Source organism: Tarenaya hassleriana, unplaced genomic scaffold (genome assembly GCF_000463585.1).
Source record: "Tarenaya hassleriana unplaced genomic scaffold, ASM46358v1 Cleome28, whole genome shotgun sequence".
NCBI lineage: Eukaryota > Viridiplantae > Streptophyta > Magnoliopsida > Brassicales > Cleomaceae > Tarenaya > Tarenaya hassleriana.
This window is the reverse complement of record NW_010966021.1, coordinates 1,460,457-1,487,113: the sequence shown is the minus strand read 5'-3', so window position 1 is coordinate 1,487,113 and position 26,657 is coordinate 1,460,457. Positions and strand designations below refer to the sequence as shown.

The window sequence follows — 26,657 nt, the reverse complement described above, 5'->3', positions numbered from 1 at the left end:
TCTTGTAGAAGCATGGAATTGTTGTTTTCCGAAAAAGATTCTTTCATCCACCTTTTAACACGTGACTTTTTAATTAACTGTATACTTTTCACCTAATTAACTAATGGTTGGAAAATGTTTAATGGTATATTTTATAATATAATTAAAACAAAAAATATAATATTATAATGATACATTTATTAGTTAGTTGCTTTTCCTAATATTAGTTAACTGCTTGAAACTCCGAAAACTCTCTCCATTCTAGATTTTTTTTTTCAAAACCTCAACTTGATTTAAAATCAAATTCCTGTTTACAATTTTTTTTTTAAGAAAAACAAACGAACATAAGTTTTTAAAAAAACATTTTTTTTAATTAAATTGAACAAAATATATAAAAAATAAAATATCAAATGTGAAAATAAACAAACCAAAACAGAAATATCAACCTCTGCGGGACATCACAATATCGCATGCATAAACACTTTGGATTTGTCTGTTGATTTATTTTTGGCCGTGAAATCTTGCTTTGGAAGCATATGCATACACCACCTAATGAAAAAACAAATCAAAATCTCGGTCTTGGAAGCATCCTGCAATTCTAGTTCAGACGACACCATGATGACATATGTTCATCAGTCCAGTTTTTGCATCAAACGAGCAAAATCATGTAATATATGTCCTCCGATTTCTAAATCACTTAAAACAGCAAAAGGAAAGAGCCCTCTAGTCTTCTTCAAGATTCGGAAAAAGATACCGAAACAATGAAGTGAAATCACTTGTTGGAGGAAACAGCCTGACGGGTCCTCTTCTTCGGCCCGGATTTGGTAATCTTGATGCTCCTGTGAACAACGCTCAGCCTCGCCAGGGCCGCTCTCTTAAGGTCCGGTCTGTAGTGGTTATCACCCACCTGTTTACAATAAACGACGAATGTTTAGGGGAAAATATAGAAAAAAGGCTGAATCTGGCAATGCCGGTATCGGTATATATAAGGAAGAAGATGCTCAGAAGCCAAGCGTAACGAGTAAATTTCACCGAAGAACCCTATAAATGGCTCATCTTACATGTTATAGCTTCATCATAGCAATCAAATAAAGTTAAAAGAGCATTCATCAGATTAGTGCAAGTGTATGTATTGTTAGGGTAGATCAGGTTCTGGTAATGATTTTTAGCCATTAAAGAATACCATAAAAACTCATCATGTGTTCTACATTGTCTGAAGCCGTATAAGAATCTACAATCTATGGATGCAAGTCCTGGGAGAAGATGCTCAGAAGCCAAGCGTAACAAGTGAATTTCACCGAAGAACCCTGTAAATGGCTCTTCTTACATGTTATAGCTTCATCATAGCAATCTATAAAGTTAAAGAGCATTGATCAGACTAATGCAACTGTATTGTCATGGTAGATCATGTTGTGGTAATGATTTCTAGCCATTAAAGAATACCATAAAAACTCATCATGTGTTCTACATTGTCTGAAGCCGCATAAGAATCTACAAGCTACAGATGCAAGTCCTGGGAGAAGATGCTCAGAAGCCAAGCGTAACAAGTGAATTTCATCGAAAGAACCCCCAAAAGGGCCATTCTTACGTGTTAAAGCTTCATCATCACACAAAAAAATCTCAAATTCACAACCATGGGTCACATAGCATGAAGTGGTAAAAACTTCGATCAGATTACAGTGTTCTTGCCCGGGTTGGTAGATCAGGTTTTAGGAATGATTTAGCTATTAAAGACTGATATAAAACACAGCTTCTCCCTTGTTCAACAACATCATAGAAGGTCCCTTCTAAAAAATAGAAGGATCAGAAACATTTATGTGGTGGAGAATTAACTACCTGGTTAGTGACAGCTTTTGCCATCCTCTGGAATTCTTTCTTCATGACAGATTTGTTAAGGACAGATGCTGGTTTGTTCTGTTTCTTTGTCTTGGTGGTAGCAAGCAACACTGAAGCATCTTTGCCCTCGGGTTGGATAGTCACAGTCTTCGAGTTTGCAAGTCCTATCAGAACAGATATCCAAAAACCCATTTAACCCACAAATCCGAAGGTCCCAAAAAATCAGCAGTCAGGTAGCAATTGAATTCCGTTGTTCATCAGCATTTGTTGATACATCTTAATACGAAAAGACAGCAGCTTTCGCATTTGAGAATTCGTTTTAGCACACAAGATTCAGACAAAGACTTAGAATAACTAGCTAAACTAATCGTACGAAACCCATATGACAAAAGAGAAAAAAAAGGATTAAACTTTTTCACTCTGTGCCCGATGATTAGACCAGATACACAATCAGAATGGCTCAAAGATGTAAACATTTCTCAAACGTTTCGCGTAAGAAACAAACCCAAAACAATCCATCTTAGTGCAACGGACACAAACAAGAATCTCCATCGACACATATACATGTACAAAAGTTGCAGATCACGCAGACAAAGCAAGAGACAGATCGGATCTATTACCAGAGTGCTTGTAGGAGTTCAGGTTGTAGAGATTGTTACTCTCCTTGCTGAACTGAACCCCAGCGGACCCTCTTCCGAATTGCTTCACCAGAAAGGAGTTGTTCTTCTTCACCATCTCCCATATCAATGGTCCCGGAACCGTCGCCATCTCTGCCTCTCCTGCACCTTTTAAAAGAATAGATCAATAACCTCATAGAAATCTTGCAAAACGAGAGAGAGAGAGAGGGAGAGCCGAAAGAGAGAAAACCTTCTCTAGGGCTTAAACTTGCTTGCGAGGTCGGGCGTAGTGCGAACAGCAGAGTGGAATGCGAAAGGAGGCTTTTTTATGTTGAGGTTTGGTCGTGCCCCCTAAACCCTAATTTTGCAGTCAGGCTGTTTATTACGATTTTGCCCTTCCCTCGAATAATTATCAACCAAGGTGATCAGTACAATTCCTCAAGTGCTGACCCATCTTTACAAACTCTTCTTTTTCATAATGTGCAAAATTGAAATTGAAATTCCGATCCCAATAAGATTAAAACCCTAATTTTTTTCAGGGGTACCCGACACAACACAAGTATCCTCCCTCCAACCACACCAACCTTGTCTTTGGTAAGAAAAAAAAATGTTTGAATCAAGAAAGAAAACTAAAACAAATCCCATAAAAAAAAAAAGAAGAGGAACAAAGTAGAGAGCCAACAATGTCATGATCCATCCTCAGCCTAAAATCTGAGACTTAGCAATTTTACACCTCCACTACTTCTACTTCTTCATATTTACATTACAATCCACCTTCCTCAACCTTCTCTAGAGCCACTTCCCCCGTTTTTTTTCCTCTACAGAAGCTAAAACTCCTCAAGTGTATTGTACACAAATGCCATATCTCTTCCATTTCAGGCCAATGAACAAAAAATAATGCAGAAGGAACCCAAAAAAAAAAAGCCACCCCGAAAAGGGTCAAAGGCCGACGGGTTTCTCACGGGTTGGCCGTGGACGGCAGTGGACGATGATGGTGCATTTGTCTCGTCGAACTCTTCACGGCTTCGTTGATTCTACTGAAAACTAGCTTCAGTGGGATACACGCCACGACTTGTCCCTTCGGCTTCTCTTCCATTTCCTTCTTGCCTCTCCCCCTCGGCTTATGCCCTGTCAATGCCGATAGCCTTCTCGTCTTTTTCAACAGGGAGGACGATGGTTTCTTCGACTTTGATGGTTTCCGTGGAGGCATATTCGTTTTCTTCTTCTTCTTCTTCTTGGATGACGATGGTTTCGGGTTCACATGAGCATCATCATCATCACCACCATCAACCATGGGAACATCATCAAAGGCCCTGACGATGTGGTGGTGGTCACATGAGCCATCTTCCAACGGTTCAACACTTAATGGATGCCCAACTATGGCTTTCCCGTTCAGTTTACTCATAAGAGAAACTAGAGGAACGTTTCTTGGTTTGTTATAGTTGGCTTTCACCTCGATCTTTACTTCGTACAGCCCGGAATTCCTTTCCGTTTGATCTCCCCGGGTCATATAACACGAGTTGGCGCTCAAACGAGGCTGTCCTCTTTGACCAGACATGAAGAATCGAGACAGAGGATCGTTTGTTTCATCTGCATCTGCTGTTCTTCTCGCTTCTTGTTTCTTACTCATCTGTCTCGAATTCCTCTTTCCTTTTATCTGCCACTTCGATGTGCTCTTCTCAATCCCATTGATACTACCGCTAACACGTTTTGCTCCGGGACTCATACAGACAGAAACATTCCTGCCCTCCTTTTTAAACACATCGTCATGACTGCTCTGACTACAGGGCCTCGTCGATCCAGAAACTAGACCTCTCCTGGGCGAGCAAGATGTAAAAGCCGAAGGAAAACCTGGAGAAGAAAAACCCATCAACTCAGATCTCATAGATCAAACATCCAATCCAAACAGGTAAAAACCGATAAACATTAACAGCCTAAACAAATTGAACATCAAGAGAAACCTAAATAATAAATGATCATGGCTCTTAACACGATACAGAACAGAACCAAAGACACACTTTGCCAGGAGTCCAGGACAAATACAAACCCATAATCCGCTAAGAAAAAGCATCAAATCCATCATCAATTGTTCTTTCCTGGCAAATCTAACCAGCCAAAGTTGCAAATTTTCAGTCATAGCAACAAGTCAGCTTGATGTGTAACGACCACACAAAGACCATTTACCAGACATAGTTTAAAGCCGAAACTGTAGCTATTTACAAAGTTTAACCCATTAATACCTGCAGATTGCTTCTCCTCTCCGATTAGTGGAACATCAAACAATCTGTCAGAGGATTCATTCACCGCCAAATCCGATATGCTTGAGATTTCACTATCTTTTGACTTGTTATGTGATGTTTCAACAACATTCTCTGAAGCATTTAACGAGATAGCATTCTCGCAAGAGACCCCCGTACTATCTGAGTTATTGTTGATCACAGTGGATACACTTTTCACTGGTTCAATAGGCTCCAGTCCCGAGAGTTTGCCATCAGAAAATCCCGTAAGAGGCGAGCAATCAGAACTGACAAATTGATCACAGGTAACTGGAACAGACACCATGGCTGTACTCTCCAACACCTTGGTCAATGGTCGGCGTCTATTTTTCCGCCTTGAGTGCTCATTGGCATTTACAACCTGGGACCTTTTTCTTTTTAGTGAAGGAGAGCAAACCCTTTCGCCATTTACAAGATTCCCATTAGGCATCGTACCATCATTGAGACTTACATCACATAGCAAACCATTTTCGTGTCTGATATGCTCGACCAGTGCAGTGGCCTGTCCTTTCCCTTTGCACCCTATTCCCATTCCGAGATCTTCAAGCCCTCTCATCCGTTTGATTCCTTCAGTTCCATCATCTTCCGAGTCATTAGGGGTTCTTCTTCTTCTTCTCTTTTCCAACAGAGACCGCTCCCTGGAAACTAAATTATTATTGGCTTCTTGAAAGGACACACCGGATTGCAACAGCTCTGGTCCTGAATCTGCCTCATCTTTAGCATCTCCTACATCGGTTGTCTTCTCATTGTCTTTGCTAGAACGAAACCTTTTAGAAATCTCCCTAGATGAACTCGTCTTCTCGACAGGTAAATTCTGTTTCGTCATTTGGAGATCAGGATGATCTTTTAAAAGGTGAGAATTCTCGATCTCGAGAGCATGGATGATGGCATCTTCCCTGCGAGCATACTTGACGGCCTTCTTACCCGAGCCGGCTGCAGCAGCCTTTGCCTTCTCAATGCAAGCATCATACTCACCACAACGGAATGCCTTCACCCTCTTAGACTTCTCAAGATTATACCAATCCCTGAAACAATAATCAAGATGAATTTTTTTTCTGTCTGAAAAAGGCCAACTAATTCTGAGAATCATTGTGTCTCATATAAACATAGAAATACAGTTGAGACCTTCCCTATACCGAGCCAAGTTGATTTTTCAATGTCACAAATCATAACAATGCAAACACAAAGTCAAAGGAACAAGTTTTCAGTTCATAAGACTGAATTCATCAAAAACCTAAACTTCCTCAAGCTCCAAAAATCTAGAACTACCTATATGTTCTTCTTCGAGAGATCGGAAATAGGAACATTGCATTTTCTGGTATCAATCTAGTAAAGAGGGAAAAACAGATCCACAGCACTTGTAAACAATGCCCAATGCCCCAAACAAGCTCATAAAGAAAACAGAGAAGATTCAATCATTCAAAACGAAACCAAGAACAAGCTAGAGACTGAACGTGTCGTGTAGTCGAGAATACTCACACGCTTGCATCATCACGACCCAGGAGCTTTATCGGAGTGCCTGCTTTTGGGGAAACCAGACAACCATCAGGAACCTCGTCAAGACACATAATCCGACCAGGCCACCAGGACCCGTTTCGACGGCGGACCCAGACCAAACCTCCTACCGATGCATCAATGGCCTTGATGTTGCGCTCATCGCTACTCCCCATCACACACATACACACACAGACCCACCACGCCAAAAACTTCGAGAACCAAACCAGAAGATGCCGACAACGAGAAGAAACCGAAACCCCCAGAAAGTAAGAGCAGACAAAACTTCCAAAACTGATCTAAAAACTCAAAACTTTGTAGCTTAAAAAATCGCCCACGAAGTTTTTATCTTCGCTTTCGAGGATAGAGAGATGCCCCGTTGAATCCTGCAAAGGTAGAATCAGTGGGAAACCTCAAAACCCAACATGCAGGCCAAAGCCCAGAAGTTGAAATCGATAGATAAAGATGTGGAGCTCGGTGAAAAGGGTTTCCCTTGGCGAGAGAGAGATCTAGGAAGAGAAGTGTTACCAGAGAAAGAACATGAGATCCAGGTGTCCTTTGACTACTCTCCGATATTTCCTCTCCACGAGAAAGCTTCAAGATTTTCCATTTAACCAAACAACGGCAGAGACCGAGGTTTTTCTCTGGAAGGGTTTTCCGTTCCTCCGTCTCTGGAGAAGAAGAGATGCCGAGAGAGAGAAGATGAAAGAAGACAGGGAAGGGCGAGAGAGAGAAGGGGAACTTTGGTTTTTTTTTTTTTTGGTTGATATATTCTGTTTGGTTCCTCGGAGAGACCAAAAAAGAGTGGTATCCACCGTGTTCTATAAAAACGACAGCGTTTTGGTGGCTTTCCTTTCGTTTCCTTAGGTCATCTTTCGTCGCAATCTCTCTGCTCACGAGGCGCCTGTGATTTTATCGATTCTCAGACATCAGCCAACAATCTCAGATTTCGCGAAAGTTTCTGTTTTGATAATCATGACTGGTAAATCCGATCAAGCCTTTCTTCCAATTTTCGGTTTTTCCTTCATCATCATCGATTTTTCTTTTGTCGAGTAGTATGTAATATGGAGTGTTCGGAGATGCCTGCTGCGTATCTGTGAATTTCGTAGGATTTTTAGATTAGCTAAGAAACCCTCTTTAGGTTTTCATTCTCTCTTTTGATTTCTGACTGTTATAGATCTCATATGATCGATCTGAGAATCGTTTGTGGGTTTTGTCTTGTAGACTATAAGCAGGAACAGGAGATGGAGATTGAAGCTCTTGAAGCTATACTTATGGACGAGTTTAAAGGTTTATTTCCTTTAGAATATAAGATTTCTCTGTCTCTTCTATGTAAGACTGATGCAACATTGAGTTCTCCTCCGAATTTTTGCCGCAGAAATTCACTCTGGTGAAAGCGGTCTAAATACTTCAAATCGGTGTTTCCAGATATTGATTTCTCCCCAGGTAGAATGTTCGTTCATCCTTTTTCTCCGGCTCTCGTATTATGCACCATGATCTTGTATGTTTTGATTCTCAGATGTCTTCATACTCTACCGCCCACTGATCCATTCGGATATATTGCTTGTTTAACAGATTATACAAGTCGAAAGATGTGTTGTTGTTTTTCTTGTTAATGGTGCTTAAAAGTTCCAGTTTAGCTGCAATGTCTTCTGCTTTTGGAATTGTTTCTATTCTAATCCTGAGTTTTTCTTTGTCTGAATAGGAAGACGATCTAGAGGAGCCATCAATAGCAACAGGTTACTCTCTTAAAACTGATATGAACACTTAGACTCATTGTTATGTTTTACATATGAATGCCTAAAGCATCTATCCTGAACCTTTGTTTTTTTCTAATCTAAAAGTTCTTAACCTGTGTTGCAGCTCAGTTGGCTCTGATTTTCTCGCACACAGAAAATTATCCAGATGAAGTTCCGCATTTGGATGTGAAAAGGTAATTTTTCGCCATCATATTGCTTAAAGTTGATGTGGCTGTAGGATGAGTTTCATTCTGATAGTGTGATCTTTTCCAGTATACGAGGAATCCATAACAGTGATCTCAAAACCCTAAAACAGAAGCTGGAACAAGAGGTAAATTCATCTTGCAACTTTTCTGACATGTTATTACTTTTGTATGAGCTGAATATAAAAGCCTAGAAGTAGTCTCTCTGCTCAATCAGATCCTCGTTCGTACTCTTTCAAAAATTAAGCCAATTGTTTTATGTAATGCAGTTGTTTGACCGAGTCTACATAACAAAAAAGATGTTATTTTCCACAGGCAACAGAAAATCTTGGTATGGCTATGATCTATACCCTTGTGACATCAGTCAAGGACTGGCTGAATGAACATTATGGCCAAGAAGATGGGACTTTAAATGCTGAGGAGGAGGCTGCAAAAGAGGACGAGGTATTTGCTGTCTCTATCTACAAGCATTTTCAGTCCTGCCTTCTTATCCATAGTATGCGAATTTGCAGTAATAGTCTTTTCTTTTCTCTTCCTTTCTGAATTATTTGGGCAGGTGATTGTCCCTCATGGTGAACCGGTTACTGTGGATACATTTTTGGCATGGAGAGAAAGATATGAAGCAGAGCTTGCACTTGAGCGAGCCAAGTGAGTATCTCCGTGTGTTACTCGTATGTTCTTTGGTTAGATTTGGTTTCTGGGTTTGTCCCTTTCTCTTATTCCGAAAGAACATTGGGAAATTAGTATCATTTCCAATGGGAGATGCTATTGTCTACCTGATGATGAGAAAGATATGCTTGAACATATCTTCATTCATCATTTGGTTTCATATCGATGAGCGAAATTTGCAGGCTGATGCCCGATTCTGCGCTCACTACAACTAAAGAGAAGAGGCTTTCCGGAAGACAGTGGTTTGAGAGTGGGAGAGCGGTATTTCTCTTCTTTTCTTCACAAATACTGCCAGATTCATAATAGGAGTCTTTTCATGGACTAATAGCTAATACCGATTTTAACAAAAAACAATAATTCTTTCGATCTCGTGCCTTCCTCTTTCAGAGAGGAACTGCAGCCACTGTTGATGAAGATTCTGAAGAGGAAGATGAGGAAGACATCGACTTTGATGATGAAGATTTTGAAGGTGAAAATGGAAATTCTGTTGGTTTTATACATCATAATTGTTCCCTAACCAAAACATAATTCTTAAGAACACCAGTCTTTTGTTTAATTTTGATACAGATGATGAAGAAGATATGCTTGAACACTACTTGGCCGAGAAATCTGATTCTTCCACCCACTCTTCGAGGAGAGCAAACTAGGTAACCTTATAGAATGCTAAGAAGTTTACTTCCCTCTTCACGAACCTGCATTCTTGAATCTTTATAGTGATGCCTCCAGTGCTCTGAGTATGATGATCAGCTCGAATACCTTGAGGATTATGAGTATCTTTTTCCTTCTATGATCCCGGGTTTGTGATTCGTTTATAGGGAGACTTTGTGAAAGAGAACGCCCATAAAGGGTGTGAGCTTCTTTCGAGCTTTTTATATGTAATGCTCTGCTTGGATAATGTAACTTTAGTTTTGTCTGCTGCTATGGCACAAACACAAATCCTGATGAAAAACAATGCAACAGAACTTCATTTTATTACCAGCTGATGATCATTGCACAAGTTACATCTTATGTGTATATATGTATATGTTACAGATTGTTTCCTATATGTCAGACATCTTTCAGGTATAAAACTCGGGCAATCTGCAAATTTTGGCATCGAGAATTCCGAGAATTGGTTTTTGATATTCTAAACGCAACCTTGATCCGTCATGGCTTGAGCTATGTTCAGAAACGTAGCAATGGTAGCTCCATGTACAAGTGCCCTGCAATGATGCAGGATTGATGGATTTGACTAATTCCCCACAGGACAAGGGTAGGGTTCCAAGTACACAACCCTTTCCTAACGTGTTTCGTATGGAAAGGAAGGAGGAAGCTTCAGAGCGGTTTAGGACAGAACAGAACAGGATGCAATCGAATCAGTTAAGAACACTTACTCAGGGCTTTCTTTCTGATAACCGAAAACATTAGCTGCTTTATGGGCTTTCTCATAAGTCTGCTTCAGTGCTTCCTGCCAATACAAGAGCAAATTTACCATCTTTACAGTGGCATATTATCAGAACAACAACTATTAAATACATGAATGATAGATGTTACTACCTGTAATCAGTCACAAAATCTTCAGCTGACCACTGCATTGAATTGCATTCACGAAGCACTTCTATTTGCCCTGCAGTAACCTTCAACGAAAAAGGATCAAACACATCAAAATTCATCATCAAAGTATTATCGTAAGAACAACATGTGCTTTTTAAGGTTACATAGCCCTGCATTTCCAAATGAAAGAAGCCTATGCATGTCCTCACACACACACACACTGTTTTCTATTACGTGCTTTCGAACTTTTAAAAACAACCTATTAAACGGTAGGAAGTATTGACGGGAAAAAGAAGAACATACCCCTCCAGCTCCCGCAGCAATGGCGGGAGCAATTAGAACACTCGCCTTTCTGAGAACATCAACTGCTCCAGCTGTACATGGCATGTTTGACCCTCAAGGAATACACATTCACACTCCTTAGAGGAGAGGAAGTAAAAAAAGGAAGAACATGAAGAAGGAAAAACGAGAGAAGAAAGAGGAGAAATCAAGAATGTTGAATTCCAATATAAGGAAAAATCCCCATCCATTTCCTAACCTTCAACAAGCAAGCAACATCCCGCATTAACCAAATTGATGGCATCTGATTGATCGATTTCGTGCTGAGAAGCACAGAGGAATGCCACGTCACACCTCTCACTCCATGGCTTTGCTTCTTCAAAGTATTTTGAATGTGCGTATGTCTTGGAGTAGTCGCTGCAAACAGTTGCAAAGACGGCGTGAATTACCAACTGAAATAACACAAGGAAAACTTTAATGTGTATGTACAATTAAAATACCTCAAAAATCTCTGCTGGGCTTTTATATCCCTCAACAATGCAAGTTTCATATAATCAAAACCATCTTCATCCACCAAATATCCCTTTGAATCTGCACAAAACTTAGCATCAGAAACAACAGCAAATATGAATCAGCATTTTGTCCTACATTGATGGAACTCTAACAAAGCAACAAGTAAATGGTGATGGGATCTTCAGCAGCTGAATAATTAGCAGAGAGCTCTGTTAACATGCTCACATACAACTAATTAATCATGACATCAGCTTCAACATCGGACCGATCCAAGCTCGATGTAAATCAAACCTCACAGGTTGTATCAATTATAGGCTCAAAAAGGTCAAGGAAGATTGATTAATAAAAAGAGAAAGGGACAAAGGAAGGAAGGTACCTTAGTCCCTTTATTTCTTTGTTCATATCTGCAAGTATAAGTCATGCAAAAGAAAGCTGAAATGATGCAAAATAATTAGTTCATATGGACATTTTTATATAGACTGCTTTCCAATGTAAGAAAATATAAAAGAATGATCCTCACCACACCATAGCCACTAGCTTCAGTTCTAAGGCTTGAACCAGCCCAGTATATCCTTGGTCCTGTAAAACTTCCCTGCATAAGTAATTGACACAAAGATACAACAGCCAAAACTCTTTATTTTGTTCCAACAGTTAAAGGCTCTGATACTAATAAAAAAATCTAATAACACCCGACTGTATGACTAGAAAGGAATAGTTTAACGTGCTCTACAACAAAAATGCAAAATCAAAAAACAGTTTCACATTGCGAAGAGACAAAAACAGAACAGCAGAGAGTGGAAATCCAGCAAATTATATGGTGTTGAAGGATTTTTAGTACCTGAAACTGACCAGCTAGGCATCTATACTGTCCAAAGAGGTATCCCATTTCTCTGAGTACCGACACCCATCTCCTCTGACGGAAAATCCTATCTTCCAGAAAACATTGAAAGTGCCGCGGAAAGCAGATACTTGCTAAAAAGCAGAAACCCACACTACTTACTTTGTCAGGATCCAGATATCTGTACATCTCACTGATGAAACTTTGGCAAAATCTCATGATCTGTCAGTGTTGCAAAAAACAGATCAGAACATCTGGAGATTTGATTCAACGGAATTCAGTGATTTGACAGATCAAATCAATCACAATCTGAGCTTTAATTATTCAACGGAATTCAGTGATTTGACAGAAAAAAAAATCATAATAATTATCCATATCACATGCCATTCGGTATAATGTTTAAAATTACAAATCTCTCTCTCTTCGGCGAGGAAGAAGACGAAGGATGCGTTACCAAAAAAAAGGAAGAAGACTAAGGATGCGTTATAAAAAAAAAAAAAAGGAGATTTGATTCGGCTAAGTTTAGGGATTTTAGAATTTTAGGTTTTTTGATAGGTTTAATAATTTCAAAACCCAATTGGTCCAATTTTGATTATAATTTTAAATATTAAACTGATCTAGATGACATGAGATATGACATAGATAATTGTTATGATTTTTTATTATCAAATCACCGTTTTTTTATTCCGTTAAATAATTTAACATTGTTATCGGATTCTAATTGATTTTAAAAAAAAATTTAGATATTTATATATAATTTTTAAAAAGTTCATATATTTATTTAAAAATTTTATAATTTAGATATTTATTTGGGATTTTTGTAAAAGTTTGAATATTTATATATTATTTTTCATTTTTTCTTTTATATCATACCTAATTTTTTATGGAAATAGTTTACCTTCTAAAATATTTTGCTTGTAATTCATTTTGTAATATTTCTATAAATTTGATTTAATTAATTTAATTTAAAAAATCATATCTACTCAATTTTTAAAATATGTTTTGTTTTGTTATATAAATGTTCATCTCTTCTAAAGGTCTTACTAGTACAAATATGAGCAAAGACTCCTTTACAAATCATGGATTCACATTTCTTCTTCTTCTTCTTTTTTGTATTTGTGCAAATCAAAGGTGAATATTTTTTTTTTTTTGCGCATAGAAAATTTTAAATTTTAAATTTTTGTGAAAATTTTTTCCAAATTCAAAGTTTTATAAATTTTAAATTTTTGTAAAAAACTTTACCAAATTCAAAGTTTTATATTTTTTTTATAGAAGATTATAAGTTAAAAGTTTTATATCGAACATTTTAAAAAGTTTGGAATTTTTTATGGAATTAACCCGTTAGATCAAAATATATTTTTATGATGTTCGGATTCTAGGAGGCTCAACAAAAAAAATATATATAGCCCTAAAAATATATACATATCAGAGATATCCGATATTTAAAACATCTTTCTATATGGATTTGTTAATTTTACGACAGTGTATGTATATATGCACGATTTATAGATTAAAATTTAACTTTTAGATTAAGATGACACAAATAATAGGAAAATAAAGAAGATTCCACGTTGCATGAACCATCAAAAGAACCTTAGAACCCATTTTTTTTCATTCTAATCTGTTATATAAAAACCCAAACAGTACTTATCTGCCTTGCAATTCCATGTACAAACTTAGTGTTAAGGGACACAAAGAACAACATATAAAGCTAAACACAAAACCCAGAAGATCATATCATCTAATCAGAATTTCTCCCCTAAAAAAACTACCACAAAACTTAACCTATGAATCATAATCAAGTTTAGACCAAACACTTCTACTATCCACACACCCGAAAACCACGAGATATCGACTCCGAATTCATCTATCCCCTTCTCTTTTTCTTTTTTTTTCTCATCTTCATGTTCATGAGATTGAATCCGGCTCGAATTTTAGTATCCAGAATGAATCATCTCAAGAGTACCTTAAATCTCCATGGAGTCTGGTTCTGGAATTTCATCACACTATGCCCAATCTTTTCAATGAGACGAGGCGTAATCTTTGATTCTTTGCTTTAGATGCTGTGAAAGATTTTAATGTGATCAAATTTCATGTATAAATACCGACAAAAAGAGTGTGAAAACTAGAGTAATTAGCTTTGTGATAGGAAAAAAATATTACCTTCAGTTCTTCATGTAGAACAATAAATATCTTCTTCAAACGTTTGTGCCTCTGCAGGTTTGTGTAGTAGACATCGTTATCGTAAAGAATTAAAACTTGAACACTCAACAATTGTCCAGTTTTGACTTAAGCAGATATAAGATGCTTACACTTTGCTCTCTAACAATAAACAAAAAGGATGGTGATCTCTTTGCAGAATTTTCAAATGGCATTTCCCTCTTTTACTTATTTTGCCCCTCCCTCTGTTTCCCTCACTCTCTGCCTACCGGAATTTACTTATAACAAATCTGTATCCACATTTCATTTTATATACCTAATACTAGATCTAGAGGTGGCAATTCAACCAGGGAAAAAGAAAGCTTCTGTGCGAGCCAAAATCTCTTTTCCGTGAAATAGTATTTCAATTCTTAGTATTCCAGAGAGGACATAATAAGATAAAAAAGAAGTTATGAGATAGAAGACTACCTCCCCATATTTGCTATAAGATTCCTTCAACTGCTGAAACAATTTGTTATACCGCTCCACATCCCTGCCTTTTGCAAACTCAAGGTCTTCTCCCATTTTCTGAAATTCATTTCTGTTAAAAACAAAAAAACAGATCCAATAAATTCAAGAAAACTGATAAAATAGGACAACGCAAGAGATAGAACCATAGAGTAGTGGCCAAGAAGTTCATCCAGCTACCTGAAGTTTTCTAATATCTTGTTAAGGGAACAGTAGCTACCATATTTATCCTGATATTCCTGTATGTAGGCTTTATACCTGACATTAAAGACATAAATATTAGAAATATAAACACTTACAGTGAAGATTCTAGAACATTACAGTTACATATTACTTACTGAGAATGATTCCTAATAGCTCCTTTAAGCTCAGGAGATGCCTTCTCGTACTTCAAATAAGCGCAGTCTTCGTCATCAAAAGATGTTTCTCTTTTCTTATGATCAACGCTGTCATTTGGTATTAAACCTGCACCTTTCTGTCCATTGACTAAATTTACAGTTGCACCAGATGCATGTCTTTTGCTCTCTCTTGATGAGCGGGAAATGGATCCCCGTTTAGAGCCATGTTGTTGTGATGCAACAGCGGACACCTTCTTGTTGGTCTCTCCACAACCTTCGCCACTACTTCCAGGTCTTGCTCCACTGTCATTATGCCTTGATTTATTATTTGTCTCCTCCAATTTATCATCTTCTCCTGAATGATGCTGCACATGTGATTGCAAACCCCATTTGTGAGATCTTGATGAATCTTCAACGCCTTGTTCTGGCATTCCCTTAAAACCATTGCCAGCATGTGGAGGTGAGGGCTTTTTTGAGTCAAAGTTAGACTTTTTAGATGGCTTTCTTTTATCTGAATCCATATCCCAGCTCTCTGAATTGCTTGGTTTATTATCTAACTTCCTAAAAGAGCTTTTCTTTTCAAGTTTCTTAGCTTCTGTATCTTTACCCGATGGTTCCCGAAGTTCACCCAACTCCAAGTCCGAGACAGTCTTTTGGAGCATAGATCCATTTCCCTTGGCAGGAAAATTTGGCAAAGATTTTCTCTGATTCAAAGATGCCCTCTCATTATCTAAGGGAAACAATCCTAAGCTCGATCCTGAAACATTCTTACCATCTTTGTCATTTCCTTCCAGTTCACCATATTTCCTACTGGGGCCATCAGACGGCACAGCATGTTTGCTGTCTGATTCACCATCCATTTTATTCCGTTGAAACTTATCTCTTGGATGATTACTGTCCCTTTGGTTGTCCCTGGAAGCCTTTCCTGTTCGGCTAGAAAGAACTTCATGTGAATAATGGTCTCCCTCAGTAGATTTACGGACACTGTCCGCAGCACCCGTATGTTTGTCTGATCTCCCTGATCCATCGATATGCTTGATCTGCGTACTTTTAGGTACTTTTAAACTTGATGGCTGGAAATCTGAATTCGATTTTTCACTAGTTGCCTTGTTAAGTCCCCCATGTGTATCACAATTAACATCAGTTCCCTTGTCAGCTGAATCTATCATTTGAATGGTTGAGGCCTTTATCGGTTCTTCGCCACATTTATTAGGTGACAGGTCATACATGCTCTCTGAAGGGTGTGAATCTTTGCCCAGAGTAGGAAACTGATTCGTGCTCTCTGCTTTCAACCTCTTCACCCTTTCTGATTTCTGATTAAAGTGCTCCAAATCAGGGCACCTATTGGTTTTACCTCTGGCTCGCCTCTCAGGGCTATCAGATTGCTCATTGTTGAAGCTACCCTTCACCATATTATCTGTGTCATCAAACAACCTTCCTATAAAGTTTTGGCACTCTTGTGGCTTGTCATGATCAGAAGAAAAAGGTTCCTGCCCCAGATTCCCACCATACTCATTTGCAGCAGGACTGAGTTCAATAGTGGCCTCCACTTTCCCGTTATTAACAGAGTAAAATTTTTTGACACCATCAGAACCATGACTGTTGTCAGAGCTGTGACCCTCGATGTCAACAGCATCAGACCCACTTTTTTCAATGTCAACAGTATCAGAATCATGAACTTCAATGTCAACTGCATCTGAACTATGACTCTCAGAATCAACAGCATCGAATCGATCACCCTCTTGATTTTTAGCAGATTCATTTTGACCAATTCCACAACCCTCTGTCTGACTTAGGAGATTCAAAGCAGGCAACCCCAGTTCAGCAGACACTATTATATGCCGAGGCTCTCTATCATCATCACTAATGATGTCCACATCCTCATCTGAACCCTCCTTACTGTTGGAAGAATCCTCGCTATCACTACTGCTCCCAGAGTCACTGTTGTCACTGCCGCTTCCAGAATAACTAGAACTACCAGCCTGGCCTCCTCTATTTTCAGATGCTTTTCCCTCATCGACAATACCAGGTGAAAGGCGTTCAATGTCAACATTTTCTGGTGAACTTGATAGTTCTTCTGGATGTATAGGCATGCCATCTTGTTCACACTTTCCAGTAAACTCACTAACAGAAACGTTCTCCACATTGTCGGCCCCTCTCACAGGTGACTGATCATGACTGCACTCAGCAATTGACCGCAGTTGCTCGTCTTCGGGTGAGCTGCAAAGAAAAAGTATATTCACACCAAGTAGAATGAGAATAGGAATGGAAACAAAATTCCAAACTTAAAAGTACATATTTTGTAATTAACCTTTTGTACAGCTTTTGAATTCATCTTGCCCTAGCTGATATAATAATAATGATAGTTCAAGTAGACAGTTTTGAAGATAAAAAGGCATGTAACATTATCTTACTTATTTTGCTTTCTTCAGATAATTTTTAACGAAGAAACCAGAGACATTTTTATGGTGTGAGAGCAACAATCTGATAGTGAAAAAGTATAAAATAAACAGTCTAATAGAGAGAACATTGCTGAAAACATATTTTCTTATGATAGGATGCAATCCTCATGTCACATAAGATTGACCAATGAAACACCTGCACCATATGCATTTGTAAGCCAATATACAGTTTCTAAAGAGCCATATGCCGAGGACTTCCCTCTCCAAATGATCTTTCAACATTATCATTTAAGATTGCCCATACCTTCCCCTTTCAGGTGAAATCTTCTTATAGCTTTCCAACTCTGTGCTTGATTTTAAGAAATACTTTCCTGGAGCTTGGAAATTTGCAATCTGATTATCAAGGATAACTAAAAAAGTAAGAATATATACTACTCTCAGGTACTATACAAAGGTCATCATTGCTTACTTTTTTCAAAACGGGTTCAATCTTCTTTACAGCATTAGGGGTTTTATCTCCAACAGCCTTCTCCAGTGCCTAGAGAGAGATAGAGAGTGTGTGTGTCATCAATAGTAAATGACGGAAAAGAAAACATATATAGGTATCAAAATGGCCATGAAAATGGCATTTGATCTGTGTTACCTTCAAGCTCATCGGAGCATCTTTTAGGAGATTAATCATCAACGTCTGCAAATCAATTGGTTTGTTAGAATTATTGGCTTTGTTTCCAGATGTGTCCCTTAATGCATTAGTTGCCCTAGTTGAAGGATCTTTTTCGCTAACAACTGGATTTTCTTTGCTCTTTGACTGGACTGGTGGGACATCTTCGGTGGCTGTATGACTTTTAGCTAAATTCCCAATTCCATATGGAGAAGGTGAATCATTGGTCTGATTAGGAGATGGTCCTGGTGAAGCCGAGGGTCTACCTTTACCAGCAGCAGTGGAAGCCCCTGGTTTGAAAGCAGGCTTTGGACCTCCAATTGGAACTAATGCAAGCACCATGATTAATAGTGAATGGATAAGAAAGATGACGTGAATGCAATAGCCTTTAAAACTTTTTAAAACTTTAACGCGCTGCCACACACTAATCGGAGAAAAGATTTTGTCTATATACCTGGAGATGGATCAACCTTCCGCTTCTTGTGTGGTGGTTCCTTTTTCAGTTTATTCGACGTTCTCCATGGATTTGCTGACAAGACAATGTAGGAGTCAAAATATTAAAAGTCATATCCAAATATCATCAGGTGCTAGCTACTCAAACGTCAAATATTAAGAGTACAATTTTAAGTTAAAACAAGAATGGTTAACTACGCTGGTAAGATTCTTAGATTACTGCATTCGAAGGACAAGAGAGAGCACGAGAGGAAGGCAGAGCAAACTAAGGTAAAGGTTGTAGGAACAGAAGTTTGGTTTATGTACTAAAAAAAAAATTCATAACCATCCTCATATAATAATCTCCTCAAAAAGTTCAGAAAGCCAGAGAAGTCTGTTGCATATCAACAAACTAGAAAGAAAATATCTCAACCAAAAAGTTACCTTCAGCAAGAGCTAACTGCTTGGTCAATGATGGATTCCCAGGATCCAACACGATTGCCCTGTCAATGGGAACCAGGAGAAGTTGGGGTGATTCAGGTATACAGTAGTAAAAAGGAAATGAACAAAGGGCTAACTGTAGTATATCATCGACCACATTGATGAGAGACTAAATTAAAGATAAAGAAGGAAGTTCCCAATTATCAATGCACTGAGAGAAACATCTATGTGGTGTCCAAGCATTAAAAGAGGTCATAATATCCAAGCAAAAAAATTTCATGATTCAGCTTAAATAGAAACTGGTTAAGGCAATAACAAAACTCAGTCTATAAAACAAAGCTCCCATCCATAACAATAACAGATCAAAACTGCATTCAGATGAACAGCAATGTGCCAATTCTTTGTTCACAGACCTAACAAAGGCTACTTTACCCATATGCCAAGACTAATAAGGGGACAACTAAAATGAGTGTAACCCTGTCCTCCATGGCCAAAGGACAGACCATGCTGAAAACAGGAATAAATGAGATGAAAAGATAATAAATAGTCAGAACTTATACTTGCGTGATTTGGTTCTTTGTTCAGCTTCAACTGAGCGCATCTTCATGTGGTTTGTAGTTGACTCATCTAGTGTACGTTGAACATTCAATTTCCGCCAAGCACACCCAGACTCAATCAGTACACCGTCTCCATCTTCACCACTCTGGTGTTCTTCATATATATCACATAAATCACCAAGCTCCCGTGACCAAGTAAACTTGAACTCCTTTCCACCTACATTAATAATCTGTTTCAAGCAAGAAATCATAAGAACACAAGAAGCTTGATGATATCAAACACCACTGGATAACAACAAGGATAAACTACAAACCAAATCTGATACACGAAAGGTGGAGGTGGGCATATGCAACAAGTAGTATCAGAAATCAACAAAACAGAAAATGCAGAGAGGAATCACTGATATAAAAGGGTATGACAGAGAATATCCGGTCAACAACTGCGCCCCATAAATAAACTATGACGGGAAAAACAAAGAAAGCAAGTTCAAATACATCATGTTCAACCAAAAGCCAAGTCAATTCATCCCCAAATCCAACAAAAGAAAGGATTTATACCAGTTGATAACAGCTTAATAGATCCTAATCACTTTTAGCATTTGTAGATCTTAGTTACCTTTTGCCCAACTCCAATTGAGCTCTAGTTTCGAGATACAACAATCAATCAGGCAGAAGAACTGATTTTTCCCTCACATCCACCATCTAGGACACCTTAATCGAAGTGAATTGCCAATATCTCAGTTGAAGCACACAATGTTTAACTAGCCTATCGAGCAAATTCAAAATTAGCAAAAGAAAAAATGGCAATTAGCTGAAACAATCGAATTCAACACGAAAGAAATCATCTTTTATGTACCACCGCAGACGAATGAAACTCACATTCCCACTTGTATTGTTAGAAAATGCATCGAACTTGATCTTCGTGGCCCCACCCTGCGCTTCAACCTTCCTGATCTCCTCCACGAAATCAGGCACGAGCCGTATGATCATGGCGAAAGCCGGAGGGTTCTTACTCGGCACAAGGCTGAAGGTTTCCTCAACCGCTGCCGTCGCGGCCTTTCCGCCGGCAGTGCTGCGTTGGCGCGGGGCAGAGAAGGAGCCGCCGCCGCCGCCTCCCGACGAAATCCTACTGACAGAGGAGGGATTCCGATGCGATAGAGGAGGGTAGGAGCTCCGGCCACGCGGCGGTCCTCCGGTGCCGCCGCTGCCCCTACCGCCTCCGCGTCCAAGTTTCGACGAGCCTCCGTACATCGTCCTCCGGTCAATTTCTCCGTCACTGTGATATCCTCATATATATGTAGGCCCGTATATATATGTGTGTGTTTGTAACTTGTAAGTGTAGATTATGATGCACAGGCACATATAGAGAGACGGTGATGATGGAGATGCAGAGAGAGAGAGAGAGACAGAGAGAGGGAGCCAAGGGGTTCGTCCCTTTTTTTTTCTCCAGTGGAAAACGATGTCGTTTAATGTTTTAGGTCTGATGTCGTTTCAGGTTTTACCCGACCCGACCCGACCCGAACCGCGAACAAAGGCACCTACCCGGCTACCCGTCGAACTTCGTAGAAGTAGAAGCAACGTTTTCGAGAGAGAAGGAAAATATCTCTTAACCCTCTCTTCAAGCAAGACATCTTCTCTCTCTCGCTCTCTCTCTCCGGGCCTTCGAACATGTTAAAAGGTTCATTTTCTCTGGATTTCTTCGTTAATTCCTGCTAAATCGGTTTATATTTGTGGTTTTGTTTCTTGCTGAGTCTGTTTTTGTTGATCGGACTCCATTGTGAATCTCTGGATTCTGATTTTGCATTTGATAATCGAGATTTTCTGGGATTTTCCATGGGTGCACGATCTTTGTTGTTCGCTATTAGAGAATGAGTTGTTCATATGTTCTTGTAGAGTAACAGTAAGGTTCATATAATGCATTGTTGTAGGGATGATTAATTATTTTCACCGGTTTTAGATTTTTTGGGTCGTTCCCTTTGATTAACTGAAATATGATGGTGCAAACGAAGTAGCCTTTATGTGAATTACAAGTAACGTTCTTTCCTCGTTAAAGAGGTTGATGCATTGTTGACACAGTGACCTTTGATGGCTAAGTCTGTGTGAGTTGCTTGGTTTTTCTGTAAGCATGACCGATTAATACCGTGTTTTTACATGTCCATAGAATATTGAGTATGTCACGAAATGATTGATTCGACCTTTAGAACAGTTTGTTAGTTGTGCAAAAACATGAGATTTGCCCAGTGCGATTTTCTGTGATATGTTTTGATGTTTGATTATGAAACTATGATGAATTCAAAGATTCAAGTGGCGGGATTGTCTTTCCATTACCAAGAGATTGGGAGAGTCAGAGTGTAAACAATTAGGGATACTTTTCGCCTTCTGCTGGAGATTCTACGATTGGCATGATTTCTAAGAGCAACTGTTAGTGCTGAGTGATGATTGTAGTTTCTAGTTGTGAGACCTTTTTGGTATTTTAGAATACACAGGTTTTAGTACTATGGTGAGACATCATCTGGAATGTCAATGTTACTTTTAAGTTCAGAGTTAACCATTAAGTCTTAATTGGATTGTTTTGTCGTTCATTTGCAGTGAGCGTGAAATGGCAGAAGAAGGTACTTGAAGGTATCGAGATCGACACTAGTCAGCCTCCTTATGTTTTCAAGGCTCAATTGTATGATTTGACCGGAGTCCCTCCTGAACGACAAAAGATCATGGTCAAAGGTGGACTGCTAAAGGTAATTAGATTTATGCGTTCCTGTTCCTGCTTTTTTAGTAATATGAGTTTCTTAAACTGCATTATTTGTGGCAAGTAACAAGGTATTTCCTATATATGATGCAGGATGACGCAGATTGGTCAACTATAGGAGTGAAAAATGTACGCTCAACTGTCATTTGTTGGTGTTGTGAGTTTTTTCACTTTAACTTTCATTGAGGTACTCGTTGGCTAAGTTTTTCTTGTATTTCCATCATCCTAGGGCCAAAAACTGATGATGATGGGAACTGCGGATGAAATAGTGAAGGCTCCAGAGAAGGGCCCTGTTTTTGCGGAAGATCTTCCTGAGGAAGAGCAAGTCACTAATCTGGTAATACTTTTATAATTTTATTTCTGGAAATAGGATTTTCCGTCTTTTCTCTAGATAGCTTGTAATCTAAAATCTTCTTTTATTTCATCTTTTGGAAGATTTGGATTCTTTCCTACATCTAACAAATGTTATAAGTGGTTTCAGGGTTATAGTGCTGGCCTATTCAATCTTGGCAACACCTGTTACATGAACTCCACTATACAGTGCTTGAAATCTGTCCCTGAACTGAAATCTGCTTTATCCAAGTCAGCTTATCACTTCTTTTTTCTTACTAAAATTTTCTGCTAACCTGCGTTGCGAGAATCTCATATTAGCAGAACCTGATTCTTGATGTCTATTCTGGTTAGATACTCACTTGCCGGACGAAGCAATGATCTGGATCAGACTTCTCACATGCTCACAGTTGCTACCCGTGATTTATTCGGTGAGCTTGATAAAAGTGTCAAGGCCGTCGCACCTATGCAATTCTGGACGGTCAGTTTTTTTTCTGGTTTATTCGTTTACCTATTCTTAAACTTGGGATTAAGGCGATGTGATGTTGATGATTCGTTTACCTATTCTTGTTAAATCTCTAGGACTAAATAATAGATTACCAAAAAATCTCAAATTTATTTTTACATCTTTGGCTGCTGTCTTAGAAGTCAATCATGTGGGTTTAACATAAAAAAATGGAATTTCTTGGAATACAATAACACATGTTCGCAATCTCTTCAAGCGTCATGTGCTACACAGCATGAAATTCGAATATTCTATTATTGGACATCATTTGATTGTTCTCGTTATCACTTTCCATGTTTTGTCTTTGTCACTCTCCGCATTTATGGTTTTTTTTAGTGTCAACGTGATGTAGTTTCTAGTTTTGTCTCACACCTATTTTGTGTTGATGCAGGTATTACGTAAAAAATATCCTCAGTTTGGTCAATTGCATAATGGAATCCACATGCAGCAGGTTTGTTGCTTTTTATATATCAATGACAATTCTTTTGTGGTGTTTCTATGTTAGCCTTCCAATCTGCCAATCCATGCTCCTCTGAATGCATAATAGGATGCTGAAGAATGTTGGACACAGCTGCTGTACACACTTTCTCAGTCACTTAAAGCACCAAGTTCTAATGAAGATCCTGACACTGTGAAGGCTCTTTTTGGTGTCAATCTTCTGAGCAGGTCATAATACAAATTTCCCATTCCACTGTTCTTATATCAGTCTTATCAAAGCTGGTTTATGAACACAATGGAAGGCAATTCTGAAAACCATTTATTTGCGGCATTTTAGTCCATCGTTTTATAGTTGTTAGGGTCGAATGGGTAAAACCCTGTGGATGATGTCAAAATATTGGCAGAGCATATAAACCTATTTGGTTGGGGCTGCTGAACAAACCATTGTCTTAGATTTCCAACTTTTATATGTTTCAAAGAAATTGAATACATGACTGAACACAAATGTTTCATGTAGAATAGTGTTGATGTGTATCATGGCAGGATTTGCTTGCCAAACATATGAGGCTGTTTGAGGTAGATCTGGCCTACTTGCCAGTCTGCTTCCCCTATTTGCTGTACAAAAAGAAAAGGGGGTGGAACTGACGACCATTTCATAAATGGTGATGCAGGTTGCATTGTCAAGAAAGTGGCGAAGAAAGCTCAGAGTCAGAATCTGTCTATTCTCTTAAATGCCATATTTCGCAAGAGGTTAATCATTTGCATGAAGGACTAAAACGCGTAAGTTCTGCAATCGATCAATCGAAAAATTTGTTTATGTTTTGGTTAGTCAATGACTCAATGCTAGGTTCTAGGGAAGGTTCTCCTATCTCAGAAATGTACTTGTGATTTGGCCTTCTGTAGTAACGTATGTGAGCTTTAACATTTAAATTTGTGCAGTAGCTTGTTGTCAGATTGTTGATTTGATTCAACATTTTATGTTGCGATGAATTTGAAGCTTTGTATGTGTGTGCTTATGTAGCGTGTGCTTGACAAATTTAAGTACAACTTTGGTTAGAAATTCCCTTTTCCATTATGCATTGTGACAGACAACCCTTTTGTTTTGGCTGCTGTAGGGACTGAGAGGAGAACTTGAGAAAACATCCTCTTCTCTGGGTCGTACTGCACTTTTCATTAAGGAATCTTGTATAGATTCACTGCCAAGGTAATTGATCTCTGTTTTAAATTTCGTCTTTCGTAGGACATCTCAGAGTTTTACAATCTTCTTGCAACATGACCAGCTTGTTTTTGAGGACTAACTCTATCAAACTTACTATCGGAATTCCGCTTTGGATTCTTTTTTCCCCTCTGACCTTAAGTTTCTGAAATTCTTTTTGCTGTTGATGAAGGTACTTGACTGTTCAGTTTGTGCGTTTCTTCTGGAAAAGGGAGACCAATCAGAAAGCAAAGATTTTGCGGGTATGCATGTTCATCATTATCATTTGTTAACAAAGATCAAAGGTCTGAGATGTGTAGTGATTTTGACCTATTTTCTGTGAAGAAAGTGGATTATCCATTGGAGTTGGATGTTTATGATCTTTGCTCTGATGATCTCCGGAAGAAACTGGAAGCTCCTCGCCAGGTACTGACCGTCTTTGTGTTTCTGGATTATCTTGAGATGGTTGGCCAAACTAACGGGCATATAGCTTTCAGAAACTTAGAGACGAGGAAGGTAAAAAGCTTGGTCTGCAGACCAGTGCAAAGAACAGCTCAAAAGATAATGATGTGAAAATGGCAGATGCAGAGGTAAAGAGAAAAAAAGAATTCTCTTAGGGTCCCCTAAAATCGGCGTTAAGAAAGATGTTATAGATATCTGCTTTATGTTCTTATGCAGGGATCATCAAATGGAAGTAGAGAATCATCCACAGATAATCAACAGGAAGGTGGGGCTCTCTAGTCTCTAATACTCCCTCCAATTTTGTTTTTCACCTTCTCTTGTCTGGATTGGTTGCTGTCGTAACTTTGCTTCAATTTGGATTTAGCATAGTTCATGATGATCCGTTTGAAACAAATGAATAATGTTAGGGAATAGAGATTTTTCTACGTTAGTTATTACAGAAATAGATCAGTAACCGGGTCTGGTGAATTAAAAAGAGATGGGTCTACGTGGATTTTTAGTGCTCGAGGGATCTAGCATTAGATTTGTCTTCCTCTATCCCTCTCTTTCTCACTCAGCATGTCACAACACGCCTATCATGAAACGCTTAGATGATTTTGTCAATGTTATCGTTTTTCGAGCAATAATTTATGTTGTCAGAGCATGACAACGAGGATCGAGTTCTGTTCCTGGCTTGAAAAACGTTTCGACATTTTCAACAGGTGCTCCTTCAGAGAGAGAAGCTCATATGACGGGAATTTATGATCTGGTCGCGGTATTGACCCACAAAGGCAGGAGTGCAGATTCTGGCCATTATGTTGCATGGGTCAAGCAAGAGAGTGGTCAGTTACCATTCAAGATCTCCCCACTTCACTTCACTTCAATTGTTGTCTCTGTGTTTTTTATAAACTCTCACCTCATATTTCTTCTGCCAATCTAAACTCGGAAACTTTCACAAAACAGGCAAGTGGATCCAATACGATGATGATAGCCCCAGCCCTCAACGCGAGGAGGACATCACTAAGCTCTCGGGAGGAGGTTAGCTTTGTCCTCTCTCTCTCTCTCTCTCTCTCTCTCTCTCTCTCTCTCTCTCTCTCTCTCTCTCGTTGATCTATATTTGTCTTTCGGTTTTTTTGGGGGGGTCGGATTTCAGGTGATTGGCATATGGCATACATCATAATGTACAAGGCTCGCACTGTCTCCATGTAACCCTCTCTCGGTTTTCTTTGTTGATTAGTTCTTTCGGACCAGTGAGGTTTGATAGAACTTTTATAGACTTTCTTCTTTTTCTCTCTCAAGTCTGGAATTTTGTTTTCCATTTCTCCGAAATTTCATTCTTTTTTCTGAACCATTACTATTTTATAAGACTATAAAATATTATGTTATTAAGACTTTTGGAGGTCCCAATATCTTTTTTTTACAATTGTGCTCGTTATCTTATGTGGCTTTTTTACCTTGGAACTTTAGTTGATTGAGGGGCTGCTACTTTTTCCAAGTTATGATTTTTTTTTTATATTTTCGTTTTTGA

At 38.7% G+C, this 26,657-nt stretch overlaps 6 protein-coding genes across 17 annotated transcripts; 2 read left to right on the top strand and 4 right to left on the bottom strand.

Annotated features, from left to right (window-relative positions):
- Positions 1-450: 450 nt before the first annotated feature.
- Positions 451-2,792, bottom strand: LOC104817939 (60S ribosomal protein L28-2-like). 2 transcript variants are annotated; one of them, XM_010547338.1, is made up of 4 exons: positions 2,683-2,792; positions 2,436-2,594; positions 1,816-1,979; positions 451-886 (listed from the first exon to the last, which is right to left on the bottom strand). In XM_010547338.1, exons 2-4 carry the CDS (start codon positions 2,581-2,583, stop codon positions 752-754), a joined length of 447 nt encoding a protein of 148 aa, XP_010545640.1. In that variant the 5' UTR covers positions 2,584-2,594; positions 2,683-2,792; the 3' UTR covers positions 451-751. The 2 variants fall into 2 exon arrangements, with proteins under 2 accessions (XP_010545640.1, XP_010545641.1); XM_010547339.1 differs by having other exon boundaries at positions 2,436-2,600; positions 2,683-2,789.
- A 256-nt stretch (positions 2,793-3,048) lies between these two features.
- On the bottom strand, positions 3,049-6,933 carry LOC104817938 (uncharacterized protein At1g51745-like). The gene is made up of 4 exons (XM_010547337.2): positions 6,731-6,933; positions 6,188-6,588; positions 4,673-5,733; positions 3,049-4,283 (listed from the first exon to the last, which is right to left on the bottom strand). The coding sequence occupies exons 2-4, from the start codon at positions 6,385-6,387 to the stop codon at positions 3,391-3,393; spliced, it is 2,154 nt and encodes a 717-aa protein (XP_010545639.1). The 5' UTR covers positions 6,388-6,588; positions 6,731-6,933; the 3' UTR covers positions 3,049-3,390.
- A 143-nt stretch (positions 6,934-7,076) lies between these two features.
- On the top strand, positions 7,077-10,286 carry LOC104817935 (RWD domain-containing protein 1). Of its 2 annotated transcripts, none has more exons than XM_019203024.1 (12): positions 7,077-7,184; positions 7,427-7,492; positions 7,581-7,648; positions 7,908-7,941; positions 8,066-8,135; positions 8,215-8,272; positions 8,460-8,588; positions 8,701-8,792; positions 8,996-9,074; positions 9,201-9,282; positions 9,381-9,460; positions 9,876-10,286. In XM_019203024.1, exons 1-11 carry the CDS (start codon positions 7,178-7,180, stop codon positions 9,458-9,460), a joined length of 765 nt encoding a protein of 254 aa, XP_019058569.1. In that variant the 5' UTR covers positions 7,077-7,177; the 3' UTR covers positions 9,876-10,286. The 2 variants fall into 2 exon arrangements, with proteins under 2 accessions (XP_019058569.1, XP_010545629.1); XM_010547327.1 differs by having other exon boundaries at positions 9,865-10,286.
- On the bottom strand, positions 10,190-12,449 carry LOC104817936 (NADP-specific glutamate dehydrogenase). 7 transcript variants are annotated; one of them, XM_010547328.1, is made up of 9 exons: positions 12,139-12,448; positions 11,977-12,064; positions 11,659-11,730; positions 11,515-11,570; positions 11,126-11,226; positions 10,885-11,042; positions 10,650-10,741; positions 10,350-10,429; positions 10,190-10,260 (listed from the first exon to the last, which is right to left on the bottom strand). In XM_010547328.1, exons 4-9 carry the CDS (start codon positions 11,557-11,559, stop codon positions 10,251-10,253), a joined length of 486 nt encoding a protein of 161 aa, XP_010545630.1. In that variant the 5' UTR covers positions 11,560-11,570; positions 11,659-11,730; positions 11,977-12,064; positions 12,139-12,448; the 3' UTR covers positions 10,190-10,250. The 7 variants fall into 7 exon arrangements, with proteins under 7 accessions (XP_010545630.1, XP_010545631.1, XP_010545633.1 ...); XM_010547329.2 differs by having other exon boundaries at positions 11,659-11,717; positions 11,977-12,449; XM_010547331.1 differs by having other exon boundaries at positions 10,650-10,720; positions 11,977-12,447.
- Positions 12,450-13,565: 1,116 nt separating this feature from the next.
- On the bottom strand, positions 13,566-20,911 carry LOC104817934 (dentin sialophosphoprotein). 2 transcript variants are annotated; one of them, XM_010547326.1, is made up of 13 exons: positions 20,354-20,445; positions 20,091-20,240; positions 19,478-19,704; positions 18,921-18,979; positions 18,499-18,573; positions 18,027-18,370; positions 17,853-17,921; positions 17,688-17,776; positions 14,982-17,201; positions 14,824-14,901; positions 14,605-14,716; positions 14,140-14,190; positions 13,566-14,039 (listed from the first exon to the last, which is right to left on the bottom strand). In XM_010547326.1, exons 3-13 carry the CDS (start codon positions 19,522-19,524, stop codon positions 13,998-14,000), a joined length of 3,186 nt encoding a protein of 1,061 aa, XP_010545628.1. In that variant the 5' UTR covers positions 19,525-19,704; positions 20,091-20,240; positions 20,354-20,445; the 3' UTR covers positions 13,566-13,997. The 2 variants fall into 2 exon arrangements, with proteins under 2 accessions (XP_010545628.1, XP_010545627.1); XM_010547325.2 differs by lacking the exon at positions 20,091-20,240 and having other exon boundaries at positions 20,354-20,911.
- Positions 20,912-21,043: 132 nt separating this feature from the next.
- LOC104817933 (ubiquitin carboxyl-terminal hydrolase 6) lies at positions 21,044-26,524 on the top strand. Of its 3 annotated transcripts, none has more exons than XM_010547323.1 (17): positions 21,044-21,152; positions 22,064-22,209; positions 22,314-22,349; positions 22,450-22,557; positions 22,702-22,802; positions 22,905-23,031; positions 23,447-23,506; positions 23,603-23,721; positions 24,165-24,273; positions 24,609-24,697; positions 24,882-24,951; positions 25,034-25,114; positions 25,186-25,278; positions 25,367-25,415; positions 25,852-25,971; positions 26,093-26,167; positions 26,283-26,524. In XM_010547323.1, exons 1-17 carry the CDS (start codon positions 21,143-21,145, stop codon positions 26,336-26,338), a joined length of 1,449 nt encoding a protein of 482 aa, XP_010545625.1. In that variant the 5' UTR covers positions 21,044-21,142; the 3' UTR covers positions 26,339-26,524. The 3 variants fall into 3 exon arrangements, with proteins under 3 accessions (XP_010545625.1, XP_019058572.1, XP_010545626.1); XM_019203027.1 differs by lacking the exon at positions 21,044-21,152 and adding an exon at positions 21,207-21,895; XM_010547324.2 differs by lacking the exon at positions 21,044-21,152 and adding an exon at positions 21,913-21,974.
- Positions 26,525-26,657: the final 133 nt, after the last annotated feature.

What these genes read in the sequence shown, in the direction of transcription:
- LOC104817938 (XM_010547337.2), bottom strand. Translation starts at nt 6,387, where the DNA reads ATGTGTGTGATGGGGAGTAGCGATGAGCGCAACATCAAGGCCATTGAT. An exon ending in GGTCGTGATGATGCAAGCGT is followed by an intron (nt 5,734 to 6,187) that starts GTGAGTATTCTC and finishes TTATTGTTTCAG; the next exon opens with GGATTGGTATAATCTTGAGA. An exon ending in AGAGGAGAAGCAATCTGCAG is followed by an intron (nt 4,284 to 4,672) that starts GTATTAATGGGT and finishes TTTCTTCTCCAG; the next exon opens with GTTTTCCTTCGGCTTTTACA.
- LOC104817936 (XM_010547329.2), bottom strand. Translation starts at nt 11,559, where the DNA reads ATGACTTATACTTGCAGATATGAACAAAGAAATAAAGGGACTAAG. An exon ending in AAAGAAATAAAGGGACTAAG is followed by an intron (nt 11,227 to 11,514) that starts GTACCTTCCTTC and finishes TCTGATGCTAAG; the next exon opens with TTTTGTGCAGATTCAAAGGG. An exon ending in GCCCAGCAGAGATTTTTGAG is followed by an intron (nt 11,043 to 11,125) that starts GTATTTTAATTG and finishes AACTGTTTGCAG; the next exon opens with CGACTACTCCAAGACATACG.
- LOC104817934 (XM_010547325.2), bottom strand. Translation starts at nt 20,725, where the DNA reads ATGTACGGAGGCTCGTCGAAACTTGGACGCGGAGGCGGTAGGGGCAGC. An exon ending in TTGAACCCGTTTTGAAAAAA is followed by an intron (nt 17,777 to 17,852) that starts GTAAGCAATGAT and finishes CTTGATAATCAG; the next exon opens with ATTGCAAATTTCCAAGCTCC. An exon ending in ATTTCACCTGAAAGGGGAAG is followed by an intron (nt 17,202 to 17,687) that starts GTATGGGCAATC and finishes TTTTCTTTGCAG; the next exon opens with CTCACCCGAAGACGAGCAAC.
- LOC104817939 (XM_010547338.1), bottom strand. Translation starts at nt 2,583, where the DNA reads ATGGCGACGGTTCCGGGACCATTGATATGGGAGATGGTGAAGAAGAAC. An exon ending in GAACTCCTACAAGCACTCTG is followed by an intron (nt 1,980 to 2,435) that starts GTAATAGATCCG and finishes CTGTTCTGATAG; the next exon opens with GACTTGCAAACTCGAAGACT. An exon ending in CAAAAGCTGTCACTAACCAG is followed by an intron (nt 887 to 1,815) that starts GTAGTTAATTCT and finishes TATTGTAAACAG; the next exon opens with GTGGGTGATAACCACTACAG.
- LOC104817933 (XM_019203027.1), top strand. An exon ending in GGTGTCAATCTTCTGAGCAG is followed by an intron (nt 23,722 to 24,164) that starts GTCATAATACAA and finishes ATGGTGATGCAG; the next exon opens with GTTGCATTGTCAAGAAAGTG. An exon ending in CACTAAGCTCTCGGGAGGAG is followed by an intron (nt 26,168 to 26,282) that starts GTTAGCTTTGTC and finishes GTCGGATTTCAG; the next exon opens with GTGATTGGCATATGGCATAC.
- LOC104817935 (XM_019203024.1), top strand. An exon ending in ACTTATGGACGAGTTTAAAG is followed by an intron (nt 7,493 to 7,580) that starts GTTTATTTCCTT and finishes TTTTTGCCGCAG; the next exon opens with AAATTCACTCTGGTGAAAGC. An exon ending in AACAGAAGCTGGAACAAGAG is followed by an intron (nt 8,273 to 8,459) that starts GTAAATTCATCT and finishes TATTTTCCACAG; the next exon opens with GCAACAGAAAATCTTGGTAT.